This window comes from Ranitomeya variabilis, chromosome 3, assembly GCF_051348905.1.
Source record: "Ranitomeya variabilis isolate aRanVar5 chromosome 3, aRanVar5.hap1, whole genome shotgun sequence".
Classification (NCBI taxonomy): domain Eukaryota; kingdom Metazoa; phylum Chordata; class Amphibia; order Anura; family Dendrobatidae; genus Ranitomeya; species Ranitomeya variabilis.
The window spans coordinates 770,488,535-770,513,332 of NC_135234.1; the positions used below are offsets into that span (position 1 = coordinate 770,488,535).

Consider the following 24,798-nt stretch of genomic DNA (forward strand, 5'->3'; position numbering starts at 1 on the left):
TGGTCCAGTACAACCCCTCTTAGTGGTGCTGTTCCAGTACAACCCCTCTTAATGGCGGTGGTCCAATACAACCCCTCTTAGTGGCGGTGGACCAGTACAACCCCTCTTAGTGGCGGTGGACCAGTACAACCCCTCTTAGTGGTGGTGGTCCAGTACAATCCCTCTTAGTAGTGGTGGACCAGTACAAACCCTCTTAGTGGCAGTGGTCCAGTACAACCGCTCTTAGTGGCGGTGTTTCAGTACAACCCCTCTTAGTAGCGGTGGTCCAGTACAACCCCTCTTAGTGGCGGTGGACCAGTACAGCCCCTCTAAGTAGCGGTGGACCAGTACAACTCCTCTTAGTGGCGGTAGACCAGTACAACCCCTCTTAGTGGCGGTGGTCCAGTACAGCCCCTCTTAGTGGTGGTGGTCCAGTACAACCCCTCTTAGTGGCGGTGGTCCAGTACAACCCCTCTTACTGGCGGTGGTCCAGTACAACCCCTCTTAGTAGCGGTGGTCCAGTACAACCCCTCTTAGTAGCGGTGGTCCAGTACAACCCCTCTTAGTAGCGGTGGTCCAGTACAACCCCTCTTAGTGGCGGTGGAGCAGTACAACCCCTCTTAGTAGCGGTGGTCCAGTACAACCCCTCTTAGTGGCGATGGTCCAGTACAACCCCTCTTAGTGGTGCTGTTCCAGTACAACCCCTCTTAATGGCGGTGGTCCAATACAACCCCTCTTAGTGGCGGTGGACCAGTACAACCCCTCTTAGTGGCGGTGGACCAGTACAACCCCTCTTAGTGGTGGTGGTCCAGTACAATCCCTCTTAGTAGTGGTGGACCAGTACAAACCCTCTTAGTGGCAGTGGTCCAGTACAACCGCTCTTAGTGGCGGTGTTTCAGTACAACCCCTCTTAGTAGCGGTGGTCCAGTACAACCCCTCTTAGTGGCGGTGGACCAGTACAGCCCCTCTAAGTAGCGGTGGACCAGTACAACTCCTCTTAGTGGCGGTAGACCAGTACAACCCCTCTTAGTGGCGGTGGTCCAGTACAGCCCCTCTTAGTGGTGGTGGTCCAGTACAACCCCTCTTAGTGGCGGTGGTCCAGTACAACCCCTCTTACTGGCGGTGGTCCAGTACAACCCCTCTTAGTAGCGGTGGTCCAGTACAACCCCTCTTAGTAGCGGTGGTCCAGTACAACCCCTCTTAGTAGCGGTGGTCCAGTACAACCCCTCTTAGTGGCGGTGGAGCAGTACAACCCCTCTTAGTAGCGGTGGTCCAGTACAACCCCTCTTAGTGGCGATGGTCCAGTACAACCCCTCTTAGTGGTGCTGTTCCAGTACAACCCCTCTTAATGGCGGTGGTCCAATACAACCCCTCTTAGTGGCGGTGGACCAGTACAACCCCTCTTAGTGGCGGTGGACCAGTACAGCCCCTCTTAGTAGCGGTGGACCAGTACAACCCCTCTTAGTGGCGGTGGTCCAGTACAGCCCCTCTTAGTAGCGGTGGTCCAGTACAACCCCTCTTAGTAGCGGTGGTCCAGTACAACCCCTCTTAGTGGCGGTGGTCCAGTACAACCCCTCTTACTGGCGGTGGTCCAGTACAACCCCTCTTAGTAGCGGTGGTCCAGTACAACCCCTCTTAGTAGCGGTGGACCAGTACAGCCCCTCTTAGTGGCGGTGGACCAGCACAACCCCTCTTAGTGGCGGTGGTCCAGTACAACCCCTCTTAGTGGCAGTGGTCCAATACAATCCCTCTTAGTGGCGGTGGTCCAGTACAACCCCTCTTAGTGGCGGTGGACCAGTACAACCCCTCTTAGTGGCGGTGGACCAGTACAACCCCTCTTAGTGGCGGTGGACCAGTACAACTCCTCTTAGTGGCGGTGGACCAGTACAACCCCTCTTAGTGGCGGTGGACCAGTACAACCCCTCTTAGTGGCAGTGGTCCAGTACAACCCCTCTTAGTGGCGGTGTTCCAGTACAACCCCTCTTAGTGGCGGTGGTCCAGTACAACCCCTCTTAGTGGCGGTGTTCCAGTACAACCCCTCTTAGTGGCGGTGGTCCAGTACAACACCTCTTAGTGGCAGTGGTCCAATACAACCCCTCTTAGTGGCGGTGGTCCAGTACAACCCCTCTTAGTGGCAGTGGTCCAATACAATCCCTCTTAGTGGCGGTGGTCCAGTACAACCCCTCTTAGTGGCGGTGGACCAGTACAACCCCTATTAGTGGCGGTGGACCAGTACAACCCCTATTAGTGGCGGTGGACCAGTACAACCCCTCTTAGTGGCGGTGGACCAGTACAACCCCTCTTAGTGGCGGTGGTCCAGTACAGCCCCCCCTTAGTGGCGGTGGTCCACTACAACCCCTCTTAGTGGAGGTGGACCAGTACAACCCCTCTTAGTAGCGGTGGTCCAGTACAACCCCTCTTAGTGGCGGTGGTCCAGTACAACCCCTCTTAGTGGTGCTGTTCCAGTACAACCCCTATTAGTGGCAGCGGTCCAGTACAACCCTCTTAGTGGCGGTGGTCCAGTACAACCCCTCTTAGTGGCGGTGGTCCAGTACAACCCCTCTTAGTGGCAGTGGTCCAGTACAACCCCTCCTAGTGGCGGTGGTCCAGTACAACCCCTCTTAGTAGCGGTGGTCCAGTACAACCCCTCTTAGTAGCGGTGGTCCAGTACAACCCCTCTTAGTGGCGGTGGTCCAGTACAACCCCCCTTAGTAGCGGTGGTCCAGTACCACCCCTCTTAATGGCGGTGGTCCAATACAACCCCTCTTAGTGGCGGTGGACCAGTACAACCCCTCTTAGTGGCGGTGGACCAGTACAACCCCTCTTAGTGGCGGTGTTCCAGTACAACACCTTTTAGTGGCGGTGGACCAGTACAACACCTCTTAGTTGCGGTGGTCCAGTACAACCCCTCTTAGTGGCGGTGTTCCAGTACAACACCTTTTAGTGGCGGTGGACCAGTACAACACCTCTTAGTTGCGGTGGTCCAGTACAACCCCTCCTAGTAGTTGTGGACCAGTACAACCCCTCTTAGTGGCGGTGATCCAGTACAATCCCTCTTAGTGGCGGTGGTCCAGTACAATCCCTCTTAGTGGCGGTGGTCCAGTACAACCCCTCTTAGTAGCGGTGGTCCAGTACAACCCCTCTTAGTGGCGGTGGACCAGTACAACCCCTCTTAGTGGTGGTGGACCAGTACAACCCCTCTTAGTGGTGGTGGACCAGTACAACCCCTCTTAGTGGCGGTGGTCCAGTACAGCCCCCCTTAGTGGCGGTGGACCACTACAACCCCTCTTAGTGGCGGTGGAGCAGTACAACCCCTCTTAGTAGCGGTGGTCCAGTACAACCCCTCTTAGTGGCGATGGTCCAGTACAACCCCTCTTAGTGGTGCTGTTCCAGTACAACCCCTCTTAATGGCGGTGGTCCAATACAACCCCTCTTAGTGGCGGTGGACCAGTACAACCCCTCTTAGTGGCGGTGGACCAGTACAACCCCTCTTAGTGGTGGTGGTCCAGTGGTCCAGTACAATCCCTCTTAGTAGTGGTGGACCAGTACAAACCCTCTTAGTGGCAGTGGTCCAGTACAACCGCTCTTAGTGGCGGTGTTCCAGTACAACCCCTCTTAGTAGCGGTGGTCCAGTACAACCCCTCTTAGTGGCGGTGGACCAGTACAGCCCCTCTTAGTGGCGGTGGACCAGTACAACTCCTCTTAGTGGCGGTGGACCAGTACAGCCCCTCTTAGTGGCGGTGGACCAGCACAACCCCTCTTAGTGGCGGTGGACCAGTACAACCCCTCTTAGTGGCGGTGGTCCAGTACAACCCCTCTTAGTGGCGGTGGTCCAGTACAACCCCTCTTAGTGGCGGTGGTCCAGTACAACCCCTCTTAGTGGCGGTGGTCCAGTACAACCCCTCTTAGTGGCGGTGGTCCAGTACAACCCCTCTTAGTGGCGGTGGACCAGTACAACCCCTCTTAGTGGCGGTGGTCCAGTACAACCCCTCTTAGTGGCGGTGGACCAGTACAACCCCTCTTAGTGGTGGTGGACCAGTACAACCCCTCTTAGTGGCGGTGGACCAGTACAACCCCTCTTAGTGGCGGTGGTCCAGTACAACCCTTCTTAGTGGTGGTGGTCCAGTACAACCCCTCTTAGTGGCGGTGGTCCAGTGTGCCCTCACACCCGCAGTCCTCGCGGCCTCTGGCAGCCCTTACCCGGGCAGACCTTGCAGCACTTCCCCTCCACCTTCTCCGGATAGTCGCAGGGATATTCCTCCGGGCAGGTGACCCGCTGACAGTCCTGGGCCCCATCTTTACACGTGCACACGATACAGGGGATCGCTCCGAAGTTCCGGAAGACGGGATGCCAGACCTCACCGTGGGAATACGTCTTCCCATTATACACGCAGGCTGGGGGGAGACAATCAGGAAGGATTACACAGGGGGCGCAGAGGTCACATGTGGGCCCTGGAGAGTGAAGGGTCCCGATGGCTCCTGCCACATGAGAGGCCCCCAGTGTTATACACATGGCAGCCGGGAGGACGGTTATAGATTTTGCCTCCAGTTACGGCAGTTTCTGGCTGAGCTCTAGGAAGCAACCACTACAAATAAGCAGAGATGCAGTGTAAAGCAAGGGGGAATTTTCGGTTGGTTCACAGTCCAACAGTTGATGCAGCCAAGATGGCATCGCTGACAGAGCAGTGTGGCAGTGTAAAGTATGGGGAGGTGAGGCGTGAAGCAGCCGGAAACCCATTAAGGTGTCATTTTAAGACATCAGGAGACGATGCCGCTAATTTTCTTTGGGTGATCGTAGCGGAATATGAATGGATCAGAGCTGCAGTATAAAGTATGCGGAATGGTAAAACAGCACGCTAAGCCTCTCACCTTTCTTGTGCTTCTCCTTCATCAGAATCTTCACCGTCGTCCCCCCGCCCCCTCCTTTCTGCTTGAAGCTGCGGGGGTTAAACCCCAGGGAGGAGCTGACCATGGTGGATTCTGTGGCCCCCAGGTTCTTCTTACTGAGCAGCTCGCTCAGACACTGGTCCTGGGAATGTCTCTGCATTGGGACACAACACGCAGCACTTCACAAACTACACAACCAGGAGCCCTGTATAAGCCCTTATCCATCAGTGTGAGGGATCCTACATGTCATCCACTTTGCTAGAACATTAAGACGCTGCTTTTTTTTTGTGCAGCAAAAACTTTTCATGTGAACTTAGCCCAAGCCTTCTGCTGGTCGGCCACCAGTTACCAATGGAGCAGATCACAGGAGACTAACCCCATGTCCGCCACAGGATTCCTATAGGGCCGACTGTTTTAGGGTCATGCAGAAAATGCAGCAAACAACTATACTCCTTCATCATGTCTAAGTTTAGTTTTCCTTCAAGGAGTTTTTATGTACAGATCTTTGGACAGGTGTCATAGACATCGGGCACATATTGTGGCTGATATCACCTTAAAAAAGTAATAACACAGTTAATGCAAGAAGCAGCATGTGTTGTATGTGCGTGTGTGTGTATGTGCGTGCCTATATGTGTGTGTGTGTACGTGCCTATATGTGTGTGTGTGTACGTGCCTATATGTGTATGTGCGTGTGTGTGTATGTGCGTGCCTATATGTGTGTACAGTTGTGCTCAAAAGTTTACATACCCTGGCAGAATTTTTGTTTTCTTGGCCTTTTTTCAGAGAATATGAATGATAACACCAAAACTTTTCCTCCACTCATGGTCAGTGTTTGGGTGAAGCCATTTATTGTCAGACTACTGTGTTTTAGCTTTATAAATCATAATGACAACACAAAACATCCACATGACCCTGATCTAAAGTTCACATACCTCATTTCTTAATATCGTGTGTTGCCCCCTCTAACATCAATGACAGCTTGAAGTCTTTTGTGGTAGCTGTGGATGAGGTTCTTTATTTTCTCAGATGGTAAAGCTGCCCACTCTTCTTGGCATAAAGCCTCCAGTTCCTGTAAATTCCTGGGCTGTCTAGCATGAACTGCGCGCTTGAGATTTCCCCAGAGTGGGTCAATGATATTGAGGTCAGGAGACTGAGATGGCCACTCCAGAACCTTCACTTTGTTCTGCTGTAGCCAATGACAGGTCCACTTGGCCTTGTGTTTTGGATCGTTGTCATGTTGGAATGTCCAAGTACGTCCCATGTGCAGCTTCCGGGCTGATGAGTGCACATTTTCCTCCAGTGTTTGCTGATAACTTGCTGCATTCATCTTTCCTTCAACTTTGACCAAGTTTCCTGAGCCTTTGTAGCTCACACATCCCAAAACATCAGCGATCCACCTCCGTGCTTTACAGTAGGAATGGTGTTCCTTTCATCATAGGCCTTGTTGACCTCTCTCCAAATGTAATGTTTATGGTTGTGGCCAAAAAGTTCAATTTTGGTCTCATCACTCCAGATTACCTTGTTCCAGAAGTTTTGAGGCTTGTCTCTGTGCTGTTTTGCATATTGTAGGTGAGATACTTTGTGGCATTTGAGCAGTAATGGCTTTCTTCTGGCGACTCGACCATGCAGCCCATTTTTCTTCAAGTGCCTCCTTATTGTGCATCTTGAAACAACCACACAGCTAGTTTTCAGATAGTCCAGTATTTCAGCTGATGTTATTTGTGGGTTTTTCTTTGCATCCCGTACAATTTTCCTGGCAGTTGTGGATGACATTTTTGTCGGTCTACTGTTGTGATTTTGCTTTTTGCTCCCTCTAGTGGTCATTAGTGATTTGACTCTGGAGCGTCTGTCTTTTCCTATATCCTCACCTGGGCCGTTAGTTCAGGGGCGTTGCTATATAAGCTCCCTGGACCTTCAGTTCAATGCCTGGCATCGTTGAAATCAGAGCTAATCTGTTGTGCTCTTGTCCTCTGATCCTGGTTCCTGTTTTTCAAGCTAAGTCTGCTTCTTTGCTTTTTGCTTTTGTTTTGTTTGGTATTTTTGTCCAGCTTGTTCCTATCTGTATCCTGACCTTTGCTGGAAGCTCTAGGGGGCTGGTGTTCTCCCCCCGGACCGTTAGACGGTTCGGGGGTTCTTGAATCTCCAGCGTGGATTTTTATAGGGTTTTTGTTGACCAGATAAGTTATCTTGCTTTATTCTGCTATTAGTAAGCTGGCCTCTCTTTGCTGAACCTGGTTCATTTCTGTGTTTGTCATTTCCTCTTACCTCACCGTTATTATTTGTGGGGGGCTTGTATCTTGCTTTGGGGTCCCTTTCTCTGGAGGCAAGAGAGGTCTTTGTTTTCTTCTCCTAGGGGTAGTTAGATTCTCCGGCTGGCGCGAGTCATCTAGCGATCACCGTAGGCATGATCCCCGGCTACTTCTAGTGTTGGCGTTAGGAGTAGCTATTTGGTCAACCCAGTTACCACAGCCCTATGAGCTGGATTTTTGTATCTTGCAGACTTACACGTTCCTCTGAGACCCTGTCCACTGGGGTCATAACAGTCTACCTGATCGTGGTTTTGTTTTTACAGAGCCCGATTTTCCATTTCTTAATCACAGTGTGAACGCTGCTGACTGGCGTTATCAATTCCTTGGATATCTTTTTGTATCCCTTTCCTGTTTTATACAGTTCCACTACCTTTTCCCGTAGATCCGTTGACAATTCTTTTGCTTTCCCTGTGACTCACAATCCAGAAACGTTAGTGGCTGGATGAAAGATGCAAGAGTCTGTCTGGATCCCAGAAACTCACTCAGATTTTATGCACACACTGATTACAAGCAAACAGGTCACACGTGAGGATGTTCCCTTTAGTAGCCATTCACACCCATTTGTGTCAACTTCTGTGCGTGTTATCAGGCCAAAATCACCAGGGGATGTGAACTTACCATCAGGGTCATTTGGATGTTTTGGGTTGTCATTATGATTTAAAAAGAGAAAACACAGTAGTGACAATAAATGCTTCACCCAACCACTAACCATGAGTGGAGAAAAAGTTTTGGTGTTGTCATTCATATTCTCTGAAAGAAAGGCCAAAAAAGCAAAAATTCTGCCAGGGTATGTAAACTTTTGAGCACAACTGTATATGTGTGTGTCTGTATGTGTGTGCCTGTATGTGTGTATATGTGTGTGCCTGTATGTGTGTATATGTACGTGCCTGTATGTGTGTATATGTGCATGCCTGTATGTGTGTGTATGTGCGTGCCTGTATGTGCGTGCCTGTATGTGTGTATATGTGTGTGCCTGTATGTGTGTATATGTACGTGCCTGTATGTGTGTATATGTACGTGCCTGTATGTGTGTATATGTGCATGCCTGTATGTGTGTGTATGTGTGTGCCTGTATGTGTGTATATGTACGTGCCTGTATGTGTGTATATGTGCATGCCTGTATGTGTGTATATGTACGTGCCTGTATGTGTGTATATGTGCATGCCTGTATGTGTGTATATGTGTGTGCCTGTATGTGTGTATATGTACGTGCCTGTATGTGTGTATATGTGCATGCCTGTATGTGTGTATATGTGCGTGCCTGTATGTGTGTATATGTTTGTGCCTGTATGTGTGTATATGTACGTGCCTGTATGTGTGTATATGTGCATGCCTGTATGTGTGTGTATGTGCGTGCCTGTATGTGCGTGCCTGTATGTGTGTATATGTGTGTGCCTGTATGTGTGTATATGTACGTGCCTGTATGTGTGTATATGTACGTGCCTGTATGTGTGTATATGTGCATGCCTGTATGTGTGTGTATGTGCGTGCCTGTATGTGCGTGCCTGTATGTGTGTATATGTGTGTGCCTGTATGTGTGTATATGTACGTGCCTGTATGTGTGTATATGTACGTGCCTGTATGTGTGTATATGTGCATGCCTGTATGTGTGTGTATGTGTGTGCCTGTATGTGTGTATATGTACGTGCCTGTATGTGTGTATATGTGCATGCCTGTATGTGTGTATATGTGCGTGCCTGTATGTGTGTATATGTACGTGCCTGTATGTGTGTATATGTACGTGCCTGTATGTGTGTATATGTGCATGCCTGTATGTGTGCATATGTGCGTGCCTGTATGTGTGTATATGTGCGTGCCTGTATGTGTGTATATGTGCGTGCCTGTATGTGTGTATATGTGCATGCCTGTATGTGTGTATATGTGCGTGCCTGTATGTGTGTATATGTGCGTGCCTGTATGTGTGTATATGTGCGTGCCTGTATGTGTGTATATGTGCGTGCCTGTATGTGTGTATATGTGCGTGCCTGTATGTGCGTATATGTACGTGCCTGTATGTGCATGCCTGTATGTGTGTATATGTGCATGCCTGTATGTGCGTATATGTACGTGCCTGTATGTGCATGCCTGTATGTGTGTATATGTGCATGCCTGTATGTGTGTATATGTACGTGCCTGTATGTGTGTATATGTGCATGCCTGTATGTGTGTATATGTACGTGCCTGTATGTGTGTATATGTGCATGCCTGTATGTGTGCATATGTGCGTGCCTGTATGTGTGTATATGTACGTGCCTGTATGTGTGTATATGTACGTGCCTGTATGTGTGTATATGTACGTGCCTGTATGTGTATATATGTACGTGCCTGTATGTGTGTATATGTACATGCCTGTATGTGTGTATCTGTGTGTGTGCCTACATGTGTGGGTATGTGCGTGCCTGTACGTGTGTGATACATTGGCATGTAAAAATTTGTGAACAGTTAAGCAAGTTGAAGATGAAATTATCTCTAAAAGGTCTAATGTTACAGATGACACATTTAATTTGTATTTTAGGCAAAAATATATACGGTATATATTTTCATCTTTTCCATTTTAAAAATTTTAAAAAAAGAAAATGAGCAGATGCAAAAGTTTGGGCACCCTGCATGGTTAGTACCTAGTAGCGCCCCCTCCTACAAGTATCAGTATCTTGTTTGAGGGATTCTCCCCCATTGTTCCTTGGAGAATTCCTCCAGTTCTGTGAGATTCCTGTGTCTTCTTGCTTCCTCTGCTATTTTGAGCTGTAGACACAGATTTTCAATGATGTTCAGATCAGTGGACTGTGAGGGCCATTGTAAAACCTTCAGCTTGCACCTTTTGAGGTTGTCTGTTGTGGAATGTGACATGTTTAGGATCATTCTCCATTTGTAGCAGCCATCCTCTTCCTCTTCTTCTCTTCACCTTCAGCTTTTTTACAGATGCTGTTATGTTTGCATTAAGAATTTGTTGAAACTTCATTGAATCCATTCTTCCTTTTACCCGTGAAGTGTTCCTCGTGCCATTGGCTGCAACACAACCCCAAAGCATGATTGCGCCACCCCCATGCTTAATGGCTGGCGAGATGTTTTTTTTTCCTGAAATTCTGTGCCCTCTTTTAGCCACACATACTGTACCTTTGATCATTGTGGCCACAGATTTCTATTTAACCTCATCGGTCCACAGGACTTGTTTCCAAAAGGCATCAGGTTTGTTTAGATGTTCTTTTGCATATTTCTGATGCTGAGTTTTATGGTGAGGATGCAGGAGAAGGTTTCTTCTGATGACTCTTCCATGCAAGTGTCTCTGAACAGTAGAACAATGTACCACAACTCCAGAGTCTGCTAAATCTTTCTGAACGTCTTTTGCAGTCAAGAGAGGAATCTGATTTTCCTCATTAGCAATCCTACAAGCAGCTCTCACTGAAATTTTTCTTGGTCTTTCAAACCTTATCTTGATCTCCACTGTTCCTGGTAATGGCCATTTCTTAATTAACTGAGGTAAGGACAACGTTGCTCTCTTCTTATAGCCTTCTCCTGCTTTGTGGCCTCCACCATTCTCATTTTCAGAGTGCTCGGCAGCTGCTTAGAAGATCCCATGGCTGCTGTTTTTGGTACAAGGTTAGAGGCGGATGTTTTTTTATAAAGCTGAAAATTTGCATCTTCTGACCTTTCCTAACGATGATAGTGAACAAGTCATAACCCTAACAGGCTAATTAACCCCTTTCTGACATCTGACGTACTATCCCGTCGAGGTGGGGTGGGCCCGTATGACCACCGACGGGATAGTACGTCATACGCGATCGGCCGTGCTCACGGGGGGAGCGCGGCCGATCGCGGCCGGGTGTCAGCTGCATATCGCAGCTGACATCCGGCACTATGTGCCAGGAGCGGTCACGGACCGCCCCCGGCACATTAACCCCCGGCACACCGCGATCAAACATGATCGCTTGATCGCGGTGTACCGGCGGTATAGGGAAGCATCGCGCAGGGAGGGGGCTCCCTGCGGGCTTCTCTGAGACCCCCGCCTGCAGTCCTGTACAGCAGATCGCAGATCTGACAGAGTGCTGTGCACACTGTCAGATCAACGATCTGTGATGTCCCCCCCTGGGACAAAGTAAAAATGTAAAAAAAAAATTTTTCCACATGTGTAAAAAAATAAATAAAAAATAAATTCCTAAATAAAGAAAAAAAAAAAAATATTATTCCCATAAATACATTTCTTTATCTAAATAAAAAAAAAAACAACAATAAAAGTACACATATTTAGTATCGCCCCGTCCGTAACGACCCAACCTATAAAACGGTCCCACTAGTTAACCCCTTCAGTAAACACCGTGAGAAAAAAAAAAACGAGGCAAAAAACAACGCTTTATTACCATACCGCCGAACAAAAAGTGGAATAACACGCGATCAAAAAGACAGATATAAATAACCATGGTACCGCTGAAAACGTCATCTTGTCCCGCAAAAAACGAGCCGCCATACAGCATCATCAGCAAAAAAATAAAAAAGTTATAGTCCTGAGAATAAAGCGATACCAAAATAATTATTTTTTGTATAAAAGCGCCAAAACATAAAAAAATGATATAAATGAGGTATCGCTGTAATCGTACTGACCCGAAGAATAAAACTGCTTTATCAATTTTACCAAACGCGGAACGGTATAAACGCCTCCCCCAAAAGAAATTCATGAATAGCTGGTTTTTGGTCATTCTGCCTCACAAAAATCGGAATAAAAAGCGATCAAAAAATGTGACGTGCCCAAAAATGTTACCAATAAAAACGTCAACTCGTCCCGCAAAAAACAAGACCTCACATGACTCTGTGGACTCAAATATGGAAAAATTATAGCTTTCAAAATGTGGTAACGCAAAAAATATTTTTTGCAATAAAAAGCGTCTTTCAGTGTGTGACGGCTGCCAATCATAAAAATCCGCTAAATAACCCGCTATAAAAGTAAATCAAAGCCCCCTTCATCACCCCCTTAGTTAGGGAAAAATAAAAAAATAAAAAAAATGTATTTATTTCCATTTTCCCATTAGGGTTAGGGTTAGGGTTAGGGCTAGGGTTATTGCTAGGGTTAGGGTCATTGCTAGGGTTAGGGCTAGGGTTATTGCTAGGGTTAGGGCTAGGGTTAGGGCTAGGGTTATTGCTAGGGTTAGGGCTAGGGTTATTGCTAGGGTTAGGGCTAGGGTTAAGGCTACAGTTAGGGTTGGGGCTAAAGTTAGGGTTAGGGTTTGGATTACATTTACGGTTGGGAATAGGGTTAGGGGTGTGTCAGGGTTAGAGGAGTGGTTAGGGTTACTGTTGGGATTAGGGTAAGGGGTGTGTTTGGATTAGGGTTTCAGTTATAATTGGGGGGTTTCCACTGTTCAGGCACATCAGGGGCTCTCCAAACGGGACATGGCATCCGATCTCAATTCCAGACAATTCTGCGTTGAAAAAGTAAAACAGTGCTCCTTCCCTTCAGAGCTCTCCCGTGTACCCAAACAGGGGTTTACCCCAACATATGGGGTATCGGCGTACTCAGGACAAATTGGACAACATCATTTGGGGTCCAATTTCTCCTGTTACCCTTGGGAAAATACAAAACTGGGGGCTAAAAAATAAGTTTTGTGGGAAAAAAAAGATTTTTTATTTTCACGGCTCTGCGTTGTAAACTGTAGTGAAACACTTGGGGGTTCAAAGTTTTCACAACACATCTAGATAAGTTCCTTGGGGGGTCTAATTTCCAATATGGGGTCACTTGTGGGGGGTTTCTACTGTTCAGGTACATCAGGGGCTCTGCAAATGCAACGTGACGCCTGCAGACCAATCCATTTAAGTCTGCATTCCAAATGGCGCTCCTTCCCTTCCGAGCTCTGTCATGCGCCCAAACAGTGCTTCCCCCCCACATATGGAGTATCAGCGTACTCAGGACAAATTGGACAACAACTTTTGGGGTCCAATTTATTATGTTACCTTTGTAAAAATACAAAGCTGGGGGCTAAAAAATCATTTCTGTGAAAAAAAAGAGGAATTTTTATTTTCACGGCTCTGCGTTATAAACTGTAGTGAAACACTTGGGGGTTCAAAGCTCTCAAAACACATCTAGATAAGTTCCTTAGGGGGTCTACTTTCCAAAATGGTGTCACTTGTGGGGGTTTTTAATGTTTAGGCACATCAGGGGCTCTCCAAACGCAACATGGCATCCCATCTTAATTCCAGTCAATTTTGCATTGAAAAGTAAAATAGCGCTCCTTCCCTTCCGAGCTCTGCTTTGCGCCCAAACAGTGGTTTACCCCCACATATGGGGTATCGTCGTACTCAGGACAAATTGCACAACAACTTTTGTGGTCTAATTTCTTTTCTTACCATTGGGAAAATAAAAAAATGGGGGCGAAAAGATCATTTTTGTGAACAAATATGATTTTTTATTTTTACGGCTCTGACCCAACAAGTGCTTCACAGAAGTTTATAATACAAAGTGCTCAACACACATCTAGATAAGTTCCTTAAGGGGTCTGCTTTCCAAAATGGTGTCACTTGTGGGGGGTTTCAATGTTTCGGCACATCAGGGGCTCTCCAAACGCAACATGGCGTCCCATCTCAATTCCAGTCAATTTTGCATTGAAAAGTCAAATGGCGCTCCTTCCATTCCGAGCTCTGCCCTGCGCCCAAACAATGGTTTACACCCACATATGGGGTATCGTTGTACTCAGGACAAATTGCACAACAGCTTTTGTGGTCTAATTTCTTCTCTTACCCTTGGAAAAATAAAAAAATGGGGGCGAAAAGATCATTTTTGTGAAAAAATATGATTTTTTATTTTTACGGCTCTGCATTATAAACTTCTGTGAAGCACTTGTTGGGTCAAAGTGCTCACCACACATCTAGATAAGTTCCTTAGGGGGTCTACTTTCCAAAATGGTGTCAGTTGTGGGGGATTTCAATGTTTAGGCACATCAGGGGCTCTCCAAAGGCAACATGGCGTTCCATATAAATTCCTGTCAATTTTGCATTGAAAAGTCAAATGGCGCTCCTTTCCTTCCGAGCTCTGCCATGCGCCCAAACAGTGGTTTACCCCCACATATGGGGTATCAGCATACTCAGGACAAATTGTGCAACAACGTTTGGGGTCCATTTTCTTCTGTTACCCTTGGTAAAATAAAACAAATTGGAGCTGAAATAAATTTTGTGTAAATAAAAATGAACATTTAACTTTTTTTCAAACATTCCAAAAATTCAAGTGAAACACCTGAAGGGTTAATAAATTTCTTGAATGTGGTTTTGAGCACCTTGAGGGGTGCAGTTTTTAGAATGGTGTCACACTTGGGTATTTTCTATCATATAGACCCCTCAAAATGACTTCAAATGAGATGTGGTCCCTGAAAAAAAATGGTGTAAAAATGAGAAATTGCTGGTCAATTTTTAACCCTTATAACTCAATAACAAAAAAAAAATTTGGTTCCAAAATTGTGCTGATGTAAAGTAGACATGTGGGAAATGTTACTTATTAAGAATTTTGCGTGACATATGTCTGTGATTTAAGGGCATAAAAATTCAAAGTTGGAAAATTGCGAAATTTTCAAAATTTTCGCCAAATATCCGTTTCTTTAACAAATAAACGCAAGTTATATCGAAGAAATTTTACCACTAACATGAAGTACAATATGTCACGAGAAAACAATGTCTGAATCGCCAAGATCCGTTGAAGCGTTCCAGAGTTATAACCTCATAAAGGGACAGTGGTCAGAATTGTAAAAATTGGCCCGGTCATTAACATGCAAACCACCCTTGGGGGTGAAGGGGTTAAGGGCTGAAACCGCGGTCAAAGTTATCTGAGCACACAAATCTCCAAGGGTGCCCAAACTTTTGCACTGGCCCATTTTCATTTTTGTAATTATTAAAATATATATATATATTTTTTTTTTATTCTGTATATATATATATATATATATATATATATATATATATATATATATATATATATATATATATATATATATATATATATATATATATATAAATGAAATGTGTCATCTGTAACTTTAGGCCTTTTATAGATCATGTCACATTCACCTTGCTTAACTGTTCACAATAACAGTAATTTTGACCAGGGGTGCACAAACTTTTACATGTCACTGTATGTGCCTGCCTGTATGTGTGTACATATGTGTGTCTGCGTCTTGCGGAGCACTTCAGGACTTGGCAGTAAATGTATGGAGATATACAGAGAAAAGAGCAGAATGTCACGTACAACACCTCTGTTTAGCTGCAGCGGCTCTTCCTCCACCGAACGATCGAATGACCCGTCTGAAAAACACAAGTCACAGTGAGAGCTGCACCGTCGTATGTAGCCAAACCATAGTGGTAAAATGTGGAAGTCAGCAAGTTTAGAATGTATGCTGCGTATTATGAGGTTCTGCAGCAGCAGAGGTGTACTATGAGGTTCTGCAGCAGCAGAGGTGTACTATGAGGTTCTGCAGCATCTTAGGTTTACTATGAGGTTCTGCAGCAGCTGAGGTGTATTATGAGGTTCTGCAGCAGCTGAGGTGTATTATGAGGTTCTGCAGCAGCTGAGGTATATTATAATGTTCAGCAGCAGCTGAAGTGTACTATGAGGTTCTGCAGCAGCTGAGATGTATTATGAGGTTCTGCAGCAGCTGAGGTGTATTATGAGATTCTGCAGGAGCTGAGGTGTATTATGAGATTCTGCAGCAGCTGAGGTGTATTATGAGGTTCCGCAGCAGCTGAGGTGTATTATGAGATTCTGCAGGAGCTGAGGTGTATTATGAGATTCTGCAGCAGCTGAGGTGTATTATGAGGTTCTGCAACAGCTGAGGTGTATTATGAGATTCTGCAGCAGCTGAGGTGTATTATGAGGTTCTGCAACAGCTGAGGTGTATTACGAGGTTCTGCGGCAGCTGAGGTGTATTATGAGGTTCTGCAACAGCTGAGGTGTATTATGAGGTTTTGCAGCAGCTGAGGTGTATTATGAGGTTCTGCAGCAGCTGAGGTGTATTATGAGGTTCTGCAGCAGCTGAGGTATATTATAATGTTCAGCAGCAGCTGAAGTGTACTATGAGGTTCTGCAGCAGCTGAAGTGTATTATGAGGTTCTGCAGCAGCTGAGGTGTATTATGAGATTCTGCAGCAGCTGAGGTGTATTATGAGGTTCTGCAGCAGCTGAGGTATATTATAATGTTCAGCAGCAGCTGAAGTGTACTATGAGGTTCTGCAGCAGCTGAAGTGTATTATGAGGTTCTGCAGCAGCTGAGGTGTATTATCAGATTCTGCAGGAGCTGAGGTGTATTATGAGATTCTGCAGCAGCTGAGGTGTATTATGAGGTTCTGCAGCAGCTGAGGTATATTATAATGTTCAGCAGCAGCTGAAGTGTACTATGAGGTTCTGCAGCAGCTGAAGTGTATTATGAGGTTCTGCAGCAGCTGAGGTGTATTATGAGATTCTGCAACAGCTGAGGTGTATTATGAGGTTCTGCAACAGCTGAGGTGTATTATGAGATTCTGCACCAGCTGAGGTGTATTATGAAGTTCTGCAACAGCTGAGATGTATTACGAGGTTCTGCAGCAGCTGAGGTGTATTATGAGGTTCTGCGGCAGCTGAGGTGTATTATGAGGTTCTGCAGCAGCTGAGGTGTATTATGAGGTTCTGCAGCAGCTGAGGCATGGCCAAAGTTTTCAGACTTACACATATTTTGTTTTTCACAGTTCATTGTTCAGTTCTTATACTGGTTATTTGCATTAACTCCAGATTGTCTTGAAGAACGATTAGATAAACTGCAGTCGTTTCTTGCCATGAAAATGAACTTAATCACAAATCCCCATCATCACTGAATTTCAGCCCTGATATACCATCACCTGCTCACACCATTTCAGTGATCTTGTTAGCTCAGAGAAAGTGTTATCAAGGACAAGGACAACTTTATAATGATGCTGGTGCTTGAAACCATTGTCTTCTGTAAACCTTGCCCTGCATGAAAAGGGCTTTACAGGCCAGGTCATTGCTACTTGTAAGATTGCCCCTAAACCAACCATGTATTGGATCATCAAGAACCTTAAAGAGAGAAGATAAAATGCTGTTAAGAAGCTTCAGGATGCCCAAGAAATTCCAGCAAGTGCCAGGACCATCTCTTAAAGTAGATTCAGCTAAGAGATCACTGCAACACCAGTGCAGAGCTTGCTCAGGAATGGCAGCAGGCAGGTGTCAGTGCATATGAATGCGCAGCAAGGCAAAAGCTGATGGAGACTGCCTGGTGTCAAGAAGAGCAGCAAAGAAGTCACTTCTCTTCAAGAAAACATCATAGGCTACGTTCACATTTGCGTTGTGCGGCGCAGCGTCGGCGACGCAACGCACAACGCATGCAAAACGCAGCTTTTTGTGACGCGTGCGTCCAATTTTGGCATGATTTTCGGCGCAAAAAAAATGCAACATGCAGCGTCCTGTGCGCCCTGATGCTTGCGCCAAAAATGACGCATACGTCACAAAACGCAAGACAACGCATGTCCATGCGCCCCCATGTTAAATATAGGCGCAACGCAAATGTGAACGTAGCCATAGAAACACGGACATTCTGCAGTAAGTGCAAGGATTGGACTGCAGAGGCCTAGAAGCAGATATCCAAATGCTGAGGAGAAGAACAGAAGTCTGGAGAATAAGGGGCAGGAGTCTGGAGAATAAGGGGCAGGAGTGTGGAGAATAAGGGGCAGGAGTGTGGAGAATAAGGGGCAGGAGTGTGGAGAATAAGGGGCAGGAGTGTGGAGAATAAGGGGCAGGATTGTGGAGAATAAGGGGCAGGAGTCTGGAGAATAAGGGGCAGGAGTCTGGAGAATAAGGGGCAGGAGTGTGGAGAATAAGGGGCAGGAGTGTGGAGAATAAGGGGCAGAAGTCTGGGGAATAAGGGGCCGGAGTGTGGAGAATAAGGGGCAGGAGTGTGGGGAATAAGGGGCAGGAGCGTGGAGAATAAGGGGCAGGAGTCTGGAGAATAAGGGACAGGAGTGTGGAGAATAAGGGGCAGGAGTGTGGGGAATAAGGGGCAGGAGCGTGAAGAATAAGGGGCAGAAGTCTGGAGAATAAGGGACAGGAGTGTGGAGAATAAGGGGCAGGAGTCTGGAGAATAAGGGGCAGGAGTGTGGAGAATAAGGGGCAGGAGTCTGGAGAATAAGGGGCAGGAGTGTGGAGAATAAGGGGCGGGAGTGTGGAGAATAAGGGGCGGGAGTGTGGAGAATAAGGGGCGGGAGTGTGGAGAATAAGGGGCGGGAGTGTGGAGAATAAGGGGCAGAAGTCTGGAGAATAAGGGGCAGGAGTGTGGAGAATAAGGGGCAGGAGTGTGGAGAATAAGGGGCGGGAGTGTGGAGAATAAGGGGCGGGAGTGTGGAGAATAAAGGGCAGGAGTGTGGAGAATAAGGGGCAGGAGTGTGGAGAATAAGGGGCAGAAGTCTAGAGAATAAGGGGCGGGAGTGTGGAGAATAAGGGGTGGGAGTGTGGAGAATAAGGGGCGGGAGTGTGGAGAATAAGGGGCGGGAGTGTGGAGAATAAGGGGCGGGAGTGTGGAGAATAAGGGGCGGGAGTGTGGAGAATAAAGGGCAGGAGTGTGGAGAATAAGGGGCAGGAGTCTAGAGAATAAGGGGCAGAAGTCTAGAGAATAAGGGGCAGGAGTGTGGAGAATAAGGGGCGGGAGTGTGGAGAATAAGGGGCGGGAGTGTGGAGAATAAGGGGCGGGAGTGTGGAGAATAAGGGGCGGGAGTGTGGAGAATAAGGGGCGGGAGTGTGGAGAATAAGGGGCGGGAGTGTGGAGAATAAGGGGCAGAAGTCTGGAGAATAAGGGGCAGAAGTCTAGAGAATAAGGGGCGGGAGTGTGGAGAATAAGGGGCGGGAGTGTGGAGAATAAGGGGCGGGAGTGTGGAGAATAAAGGGCAGGAGTCTGGAGAATAAGGGGCAGGAGTGTGGAGAATAAGGGGCAGGAGTCTGGAGAATAAGGGACAGAAGTGTGGAGACTAAGGGGCAGGAGTGTGGAGAATAAGGGGCGGGAGTGTGGAGAATAAGGGGCAGGAGTGTGGAGAATAAGGGGCGGGAGTGTGGGGAATAAGGGGCAGAAGTCTGGAGAATAAGGGGCGGGAGTGTGGAGAATAAGGGGCGGGAGTGTGGAGAATAAGGGGCGGGAGTGTGGAGAATAAGGGGCGGGAGTGTGGAGAATAAGGGGCGGGAGTGTGGAGAATAAAGGGCAGGAGTGTGGAGAATAAGGGGCAGGAGTGTGGAGAATAAGGGGCAGAAGTCTAGAGAATAAGGGGCGGGAGTGTGGAGAATAAGGGGCGGGAGTGTGGAGAATAAGGGGCGGGAGTGTGGAGAATAAGGGGCGGGAGTGTGGAGAATAAGGGGCGGGAGTGTGGAGAATAAAGGGCAGGAGTGTGGAGAATAAGGGGCAGGAGTCTGGAGAATAAGGGGCAGAAGTCTAGAGAATAAGGGGCAGGAGTGTGGAGAATAAGGGGCAGGAGTGTGGAGAATAAGGGGCGGGAGTGTGGAGAATAAGGGGCGGGAGTGTGGAGAATAAGGGGCGGGAGTGTGGAGAATAAGGGGCGGGAGTGTGGAGAATAAGGGGCGGGAGTGTGGAGAATAAAGGGCAGGAGTGTGGAGAATAAGGGGCAGAAGTCTAGAGAATAAGGGGCAGAAGTCTAGAGAATAAGGGGCGGGAGTGTGGAGAATAAGGGGCGGGAGTGTGGAGAATAAGGGGCGGGAGTGTGGAGAATTAGGGGCAGAAGTCTGGAGAATAAGGGGCAGAAGTCTGGAGAATAAGGGGCAGAAGTCTGGAGAATAAGGGACAGGAGTCTGGAGAATAAGGGGCAAGAGTGAGGAGAGTAATGGGAAGGAGTGTGGAGAATAAGGGGCAGGAGTGTGGAGAATAAGGGGCAGGAGTGTGGAGAATAAGGGGCAGGAGTGTGGAGAATAAGGGACAGGAGTCTGGAGAATAAGGAACAGGAGTGTGGAGAATAAGGGGCAGGAGTCTGGAGAAAAGGGGCAGAAGTCTGGAGAATAAGGGGCAGGAGTGTAGAGAATAAGGGGCAGGAGTGTGGAGAATAAGGGGCAGAAGTGTGGAGAATAAGGGGCAGGAGTCTGGAGAATAAGGGACAGAAGTCTGGAGAATAGGGGGCAGGAGTCTGGAGAATAGGGGGCAGGAGTCTGGAGAATAGGGGGCAGGAGTCTGGAGAATAGGGGGCAGGAGTCTGGAGAATAAGGGGCAGGAGTGTGTAGAATAAGGGGCAGGAGTGTGTAGAATAAGGGGCAGGAGTGTGGAGAATAAGGGGCAGGAGTGTGGAGAATAAGGGGCAGGAGTGTGGAGAATAAGGGGCAGGAGTGTGGAGAATAAGGGGCAGGAGTGTGGAGAATAAGGGGCAGGAGTCTGGAGAATAAGGGACAGAAGTGTGGAGACTAAGGGGCAGGAGTGTGGAGAATAAGGGGCGGGAGTGTGGAGAATAAGGGGCGGGAGTGTGGAGAATAAGGGGCGGGAGTGTGGGGAATAAGGGGCAGAAGTCTGGAGAATAAGGGGCAGGAGTGTGGAGAATAAGGGGCGGGAGTGTGGAGAATAAGGGGCGGGAGTGTGGAGAATAAGGGGCGGGAGTGTGGAGAATAAGGGGCGGGAGTGTGGAGAATAAAGGGCAGGAGTGTGGAGAATAAGGGGCAGGAGTGTGGAGAATAAGGGGCAGAAGTCTAGAGAATAAGGGGCGGGAGTGTGGAGAATAAGGGGCGGGAGTGTGGAGAATAAGGGGCGGGAGTGTGGAGAATAAGGGGCGGGAGTGTGGAGAATAAGGGGCGGGAGTGTGGAGAATAAAGGGCAGGAGTGTGGAGAATAAGGGGCAGGAGTCTGGAGAATAAGGGGCAGAAGTCTAGAGAATAAGGGGCAGGAGTGTGGAGAATAAGGGGCAGGAGTGTGGAGAATAAGGGGCGGGAGTGTGGAGAATAAGGGGCGGGAGTGTGGAGAATAAGGGGCGGGAGTGTGGAGAATAAGGGGCGGGAGTGTGGAGAATAAGGGGCGGGAGTGTGGAGAATAAAGGGCAGGAGTGTGGAGAATAAGGGGCAGAAGTCTAGAGAATAAGGGGCAGAAGTCTAGAGAATAAGGGGCGGGAGTGTGGAGAATAAGGGGCGGGAGTGTGGAGAATAAGGGGCGGGAGTGTGGAGAATTAGGGGCAGAAGTCTGGAGAATAAGGGGCAGAAGTCTGGAGAATAAGGGGCAGAAGTCTGGAGAATAAGGGACAGGAGTCTGGAGAATAAGGGGCAAGAGTGAGGAGAGTAATGGGAAGGAGTGTGGAGAATAAGGGGCAGGAGTGTGGAGAATAAGGGGCAGGAGTGTGGAGAATAAGGGACAGGAGTCTGGAGAATAAGGAACAGGAGTGTGGAGAATAAGGGGCAGGAGTCTGGAGAAAAGGGGCAGAAGTCTGGAGAATAAGGGGCAGGAGTGTAGAGAATAAGGGGCAGGAGTGTGGAGAATAAGGGGCAGAAGTGTGGAGAATAAGGGGCAGGAGTCTGGAGAATAAGGGACAGAAGTCTGGAGAATAGGGGGCAGGAGTCTGGAGAATAGGGGGCAGGAGTCTGGAGAATAGGGGGCAGGAGTCTGGAGAATAGGGGGCAGGAGTCTGGAGAATAGGGGGCAGGAGTCTGGAGAATAGGGGGCAGGAGTCTGGAGAATAGGGGGCAGGAGTCTGGAGAATAAGGGGCAGGAGTGTGTAGAATAAGGGGCAGGAGTGTGTAGAATAAGGGGCAGGAGTGTGGAGAATAAGGGGCAGGAGTGTGGAGAATAAGGGGCAGAAGTGTGGAGAATAAGGGGCAGAAGTGTGTAGAATAAGGGGCAGGAGTGTGGAGAATAAGGGGCAGGAGTGTGTAGAATAAGGGGCAGGAGTCTGGAGAATAAGGGGCAGGAGTCTGGAGAATAAGGGGCAGGAGTCTGGAGAATAAGGGGCAGGAGTCTGGAGAATAAGGGGCAGGAGTCTGGAGAATAAGGGGCAGGAGTCTGGAGAATAAGGGGCAGGAGTCTGGAGAATAAGGGGCAGGAGTGTGGAGAATAAGGGGCAGGAGTGTGGAGAATAAGGGGCGGGAGTGTGGAGAATTAGGGGCAGAAGTCTGGAGAATAAGGGGCAGAAGTCTGGAGAATAAGGGGCAGAAGTCTGGAGAATAAGGGACAGGAGTCTGGAGAATAAGGGGCAGAAGTCTGGAGAATAAGGGGCAGAAGTCTGGAGAATAAGGGACAGGACTGTGGAGAATAAGGGGCAGGAGTGTGGAGAATAAGGGGCAGGAGTGTGGAGAATAAGGGGCAGGAGTGTGGAGAATAAGGGGCAGGAGTGTGGAGAATAAGGGGCAGGAGTGTGGGGAATAAGGGGCAGGAGTGTGGGGAATAAGGGGCAGGAGTGTGGAGAATAAGGGGCAGGAGTGTGGAGAATAAGGGGCAGGAGTCTGGAGAATAAGGGACAGGAGTCTGGAGAATAAGGAGCAGGAGCCTAGAGAATAAGGGGCAGGAATCTGGAGAATAAGGGGCAAGAGTGAGGAGAGTAATGGGAAGGAGTGTGGAGAATAAGGGGCAGGAGTGTGGAGAATAAGGGGCAGGAGTGTGGAGAATAAGGGGCAGGAGTGTGGAGAATAAGGGGCAGGAGTCTGGAGAATAAGGGACAGGAGTCTGGACAATAAGGGACAGAAGTCTGGAGAATAGGGGGCAGGAGTCTGGAGAATAGGGGGCAGGAGTGTGTAGAATAAGGGGCAGGAGTGTGTACAATAAGGGGCAGGAGTGTAGAGAATAAGGGGCAGGAGTGTGGAGAATAAGGGGCAGAAGTGTGGAGAATAAGGGGCAGGAGTGTGTAGAATAAGGGGCAGGAGTGTAGAGAATAAGGGGCAGGAGTGTGGAGAATAAGGGGCAGAAGTGTGGAGAATAAGGGGCAGGAGTGTGGAGAATAAGGGGCAGGAGTGTGGAGAATAAGGGGCAGGAGTGTGGAGAATAAGGGGCAGGAGTGTGGAGAATAAGGGGCAGGAGTGTGGAGAATAAGGGGCAGGAGTCTGGAGAATAAGGGGCAGGAGTGTGGAGAATAAGGGGCAGGAGTGTGGAGAATAAGGGGCAGGAGTGTGGAGAATAAGGGGCAGGAGTGTGGAGAATAAGGGGCAGGAGTGTGGAGAATAAGGGGCAGGAGTGTGGAGAATAAGGGGCAGGAGTCTGGAGAAAAAGGGGCAGGAGTCTGGAGAAAAAGGGGCAGGAGTCTGGAGAATAAGGGGCAGGAGTCTGGAGAATAAGGGGCAGGAGTCTGGAGAATAAGGGGCAGGAGTCTGGAGAATAAGGGGCAGGAGTCTGGAGAATAAGGGGCAGGAGTCTGGAGAATAAGGGGGAGGAGTCTGGAGAATAAGGGGCAGGAGTCTGGAGAATAAGGGGCAGGAGTGTGGAGAATAAGGGGCAGGAGTCTGGAGAATAAGGGGGAGGAGTCTGGAGAATAAGGGGGAGGAGTCTGGAGAATAAGGGGCAGGAGTGTGGAGAATAAGGGGCAGGAGTGTAGAGAATAAGGGGCAGGAGTCTGGAGAACAAGGGGCAGGAGTCTGGAGAATAACAAAATTTGTGTCAGTTTCAAAACATTTGCCACAACTGTATTATGAGGTTCTGCAGCAGCTGAGCTGTGTAGTATGAGGTTCTACAGCAGCTGAGGTGTAGTAGAAGGTTCTGCAGCAGCTGAGGTGTCTTATGAGGTTCTGCAGCAGGTGAGGTGTGCAGTATGAGGTTCTGCAGAAGCTGAGGTGTGTAATATTTGGTTGTATAGCAGCTGAGGTGTATTATGGGGTTCTGTAGCAGCTGAGGCGTGCGGTATGAGGTTCTGCAGCGGCTGAGGTGTGCAGTATGAGGTTCTGTAGCAGCTGAGGTGTGCAGGGGGTTCTACAGCAACTGAGGTGTCTTGTGAGGTTCTGCAGCAGCTGAGGTGTCTTATGAGGTTCTGCAGCAGCTGAGGTGTCTCATGAGGTTCTGCAGCAGCTGAGATGTCTTATGAGGTTCTGCAGCAGCTGAGGTGTATTATGAGGTTCTGCAGCAGCTGAGGTGTATTATGAGGTTCTGCAGCAGCTGAGGTGTATTATGAGGTTCTGCAGCAGCTGAGGTGTCTCATGAGGTTCTGCAGCAGCTGAGATGTCTCATGAGGTTCTGCAGTAGCTGAGGTGTATTATGAGGTTCTGCAGCAGCTGAGGTGTGCAGTATGAGGTTCTGCTGCACCTGCGGTGTCTCATGAGGTTCTGCAGCAGCTGAGGTGTGCACTGCGAGCGGCAGCCTCTTACCTCTGCACACTGGGCAGCAGGAGTCCGGTACGGTCAGTGGGGAGGCGCAGACCAGCTCAGGACAGGTCACCAGGCCGCAGTAGATCTGCCCGTCCTGAAATAACAGCCAATCACAGGAGATCTCATTATAATTTTACAACGATGGTTTCCAGACCTCTGCTGCTGCCAGTGAATGGGAGCATTGCCGACAGGTCAGACTTCTCACAGAGGAGGACTTGGTACATTTGTATCATGACCCCGGACTCCAGACTGATACATTGTAACAGACTATCAGGACGTGGGGGGGATTTGTTCTCAGCGAGGAAACATTGCAACAAACCCTCAGCTATGAAAAGTACAAGATCTAAGCCTGTAAATG

General features: G+C 48.5%; 1 protein-coding gene across 2 annotated transcripts in view; it reads right to left on the minus strand.

The window, feature by feature from the left end:
• The window catches only part of CHRDL2 (chordin like 2), a 113,916-nt gene that overhangs the window by 17,707 nt on the left and 71,411 nt on the right, over nt 1–24,798 (minus strand). For both annotated transcript variants that reach the window (XM_077299882.1, XM_077299881.1), the window contains exons 5-8: nt 24,441–24,534; nt 15,394–15,449; nt 4,849–5,020; nt 4,180–4,374 (exon numbers count right to left, since the gene is read on the minus strand). In XM_077299882.1, the coding sequence (XP_077155997.1) occupies nt 4,180–4,374; nt 4,849–5,020; nt 15,394–15,449; nt 24,441–24,534 (517 nt within the window). The remainder of the gene's footprint in view (nt 1–4,179; nt 4,375–4,848; nt 5,021–15,393; nt 15,450–24,440; nt 24,535–24,798) is intronic.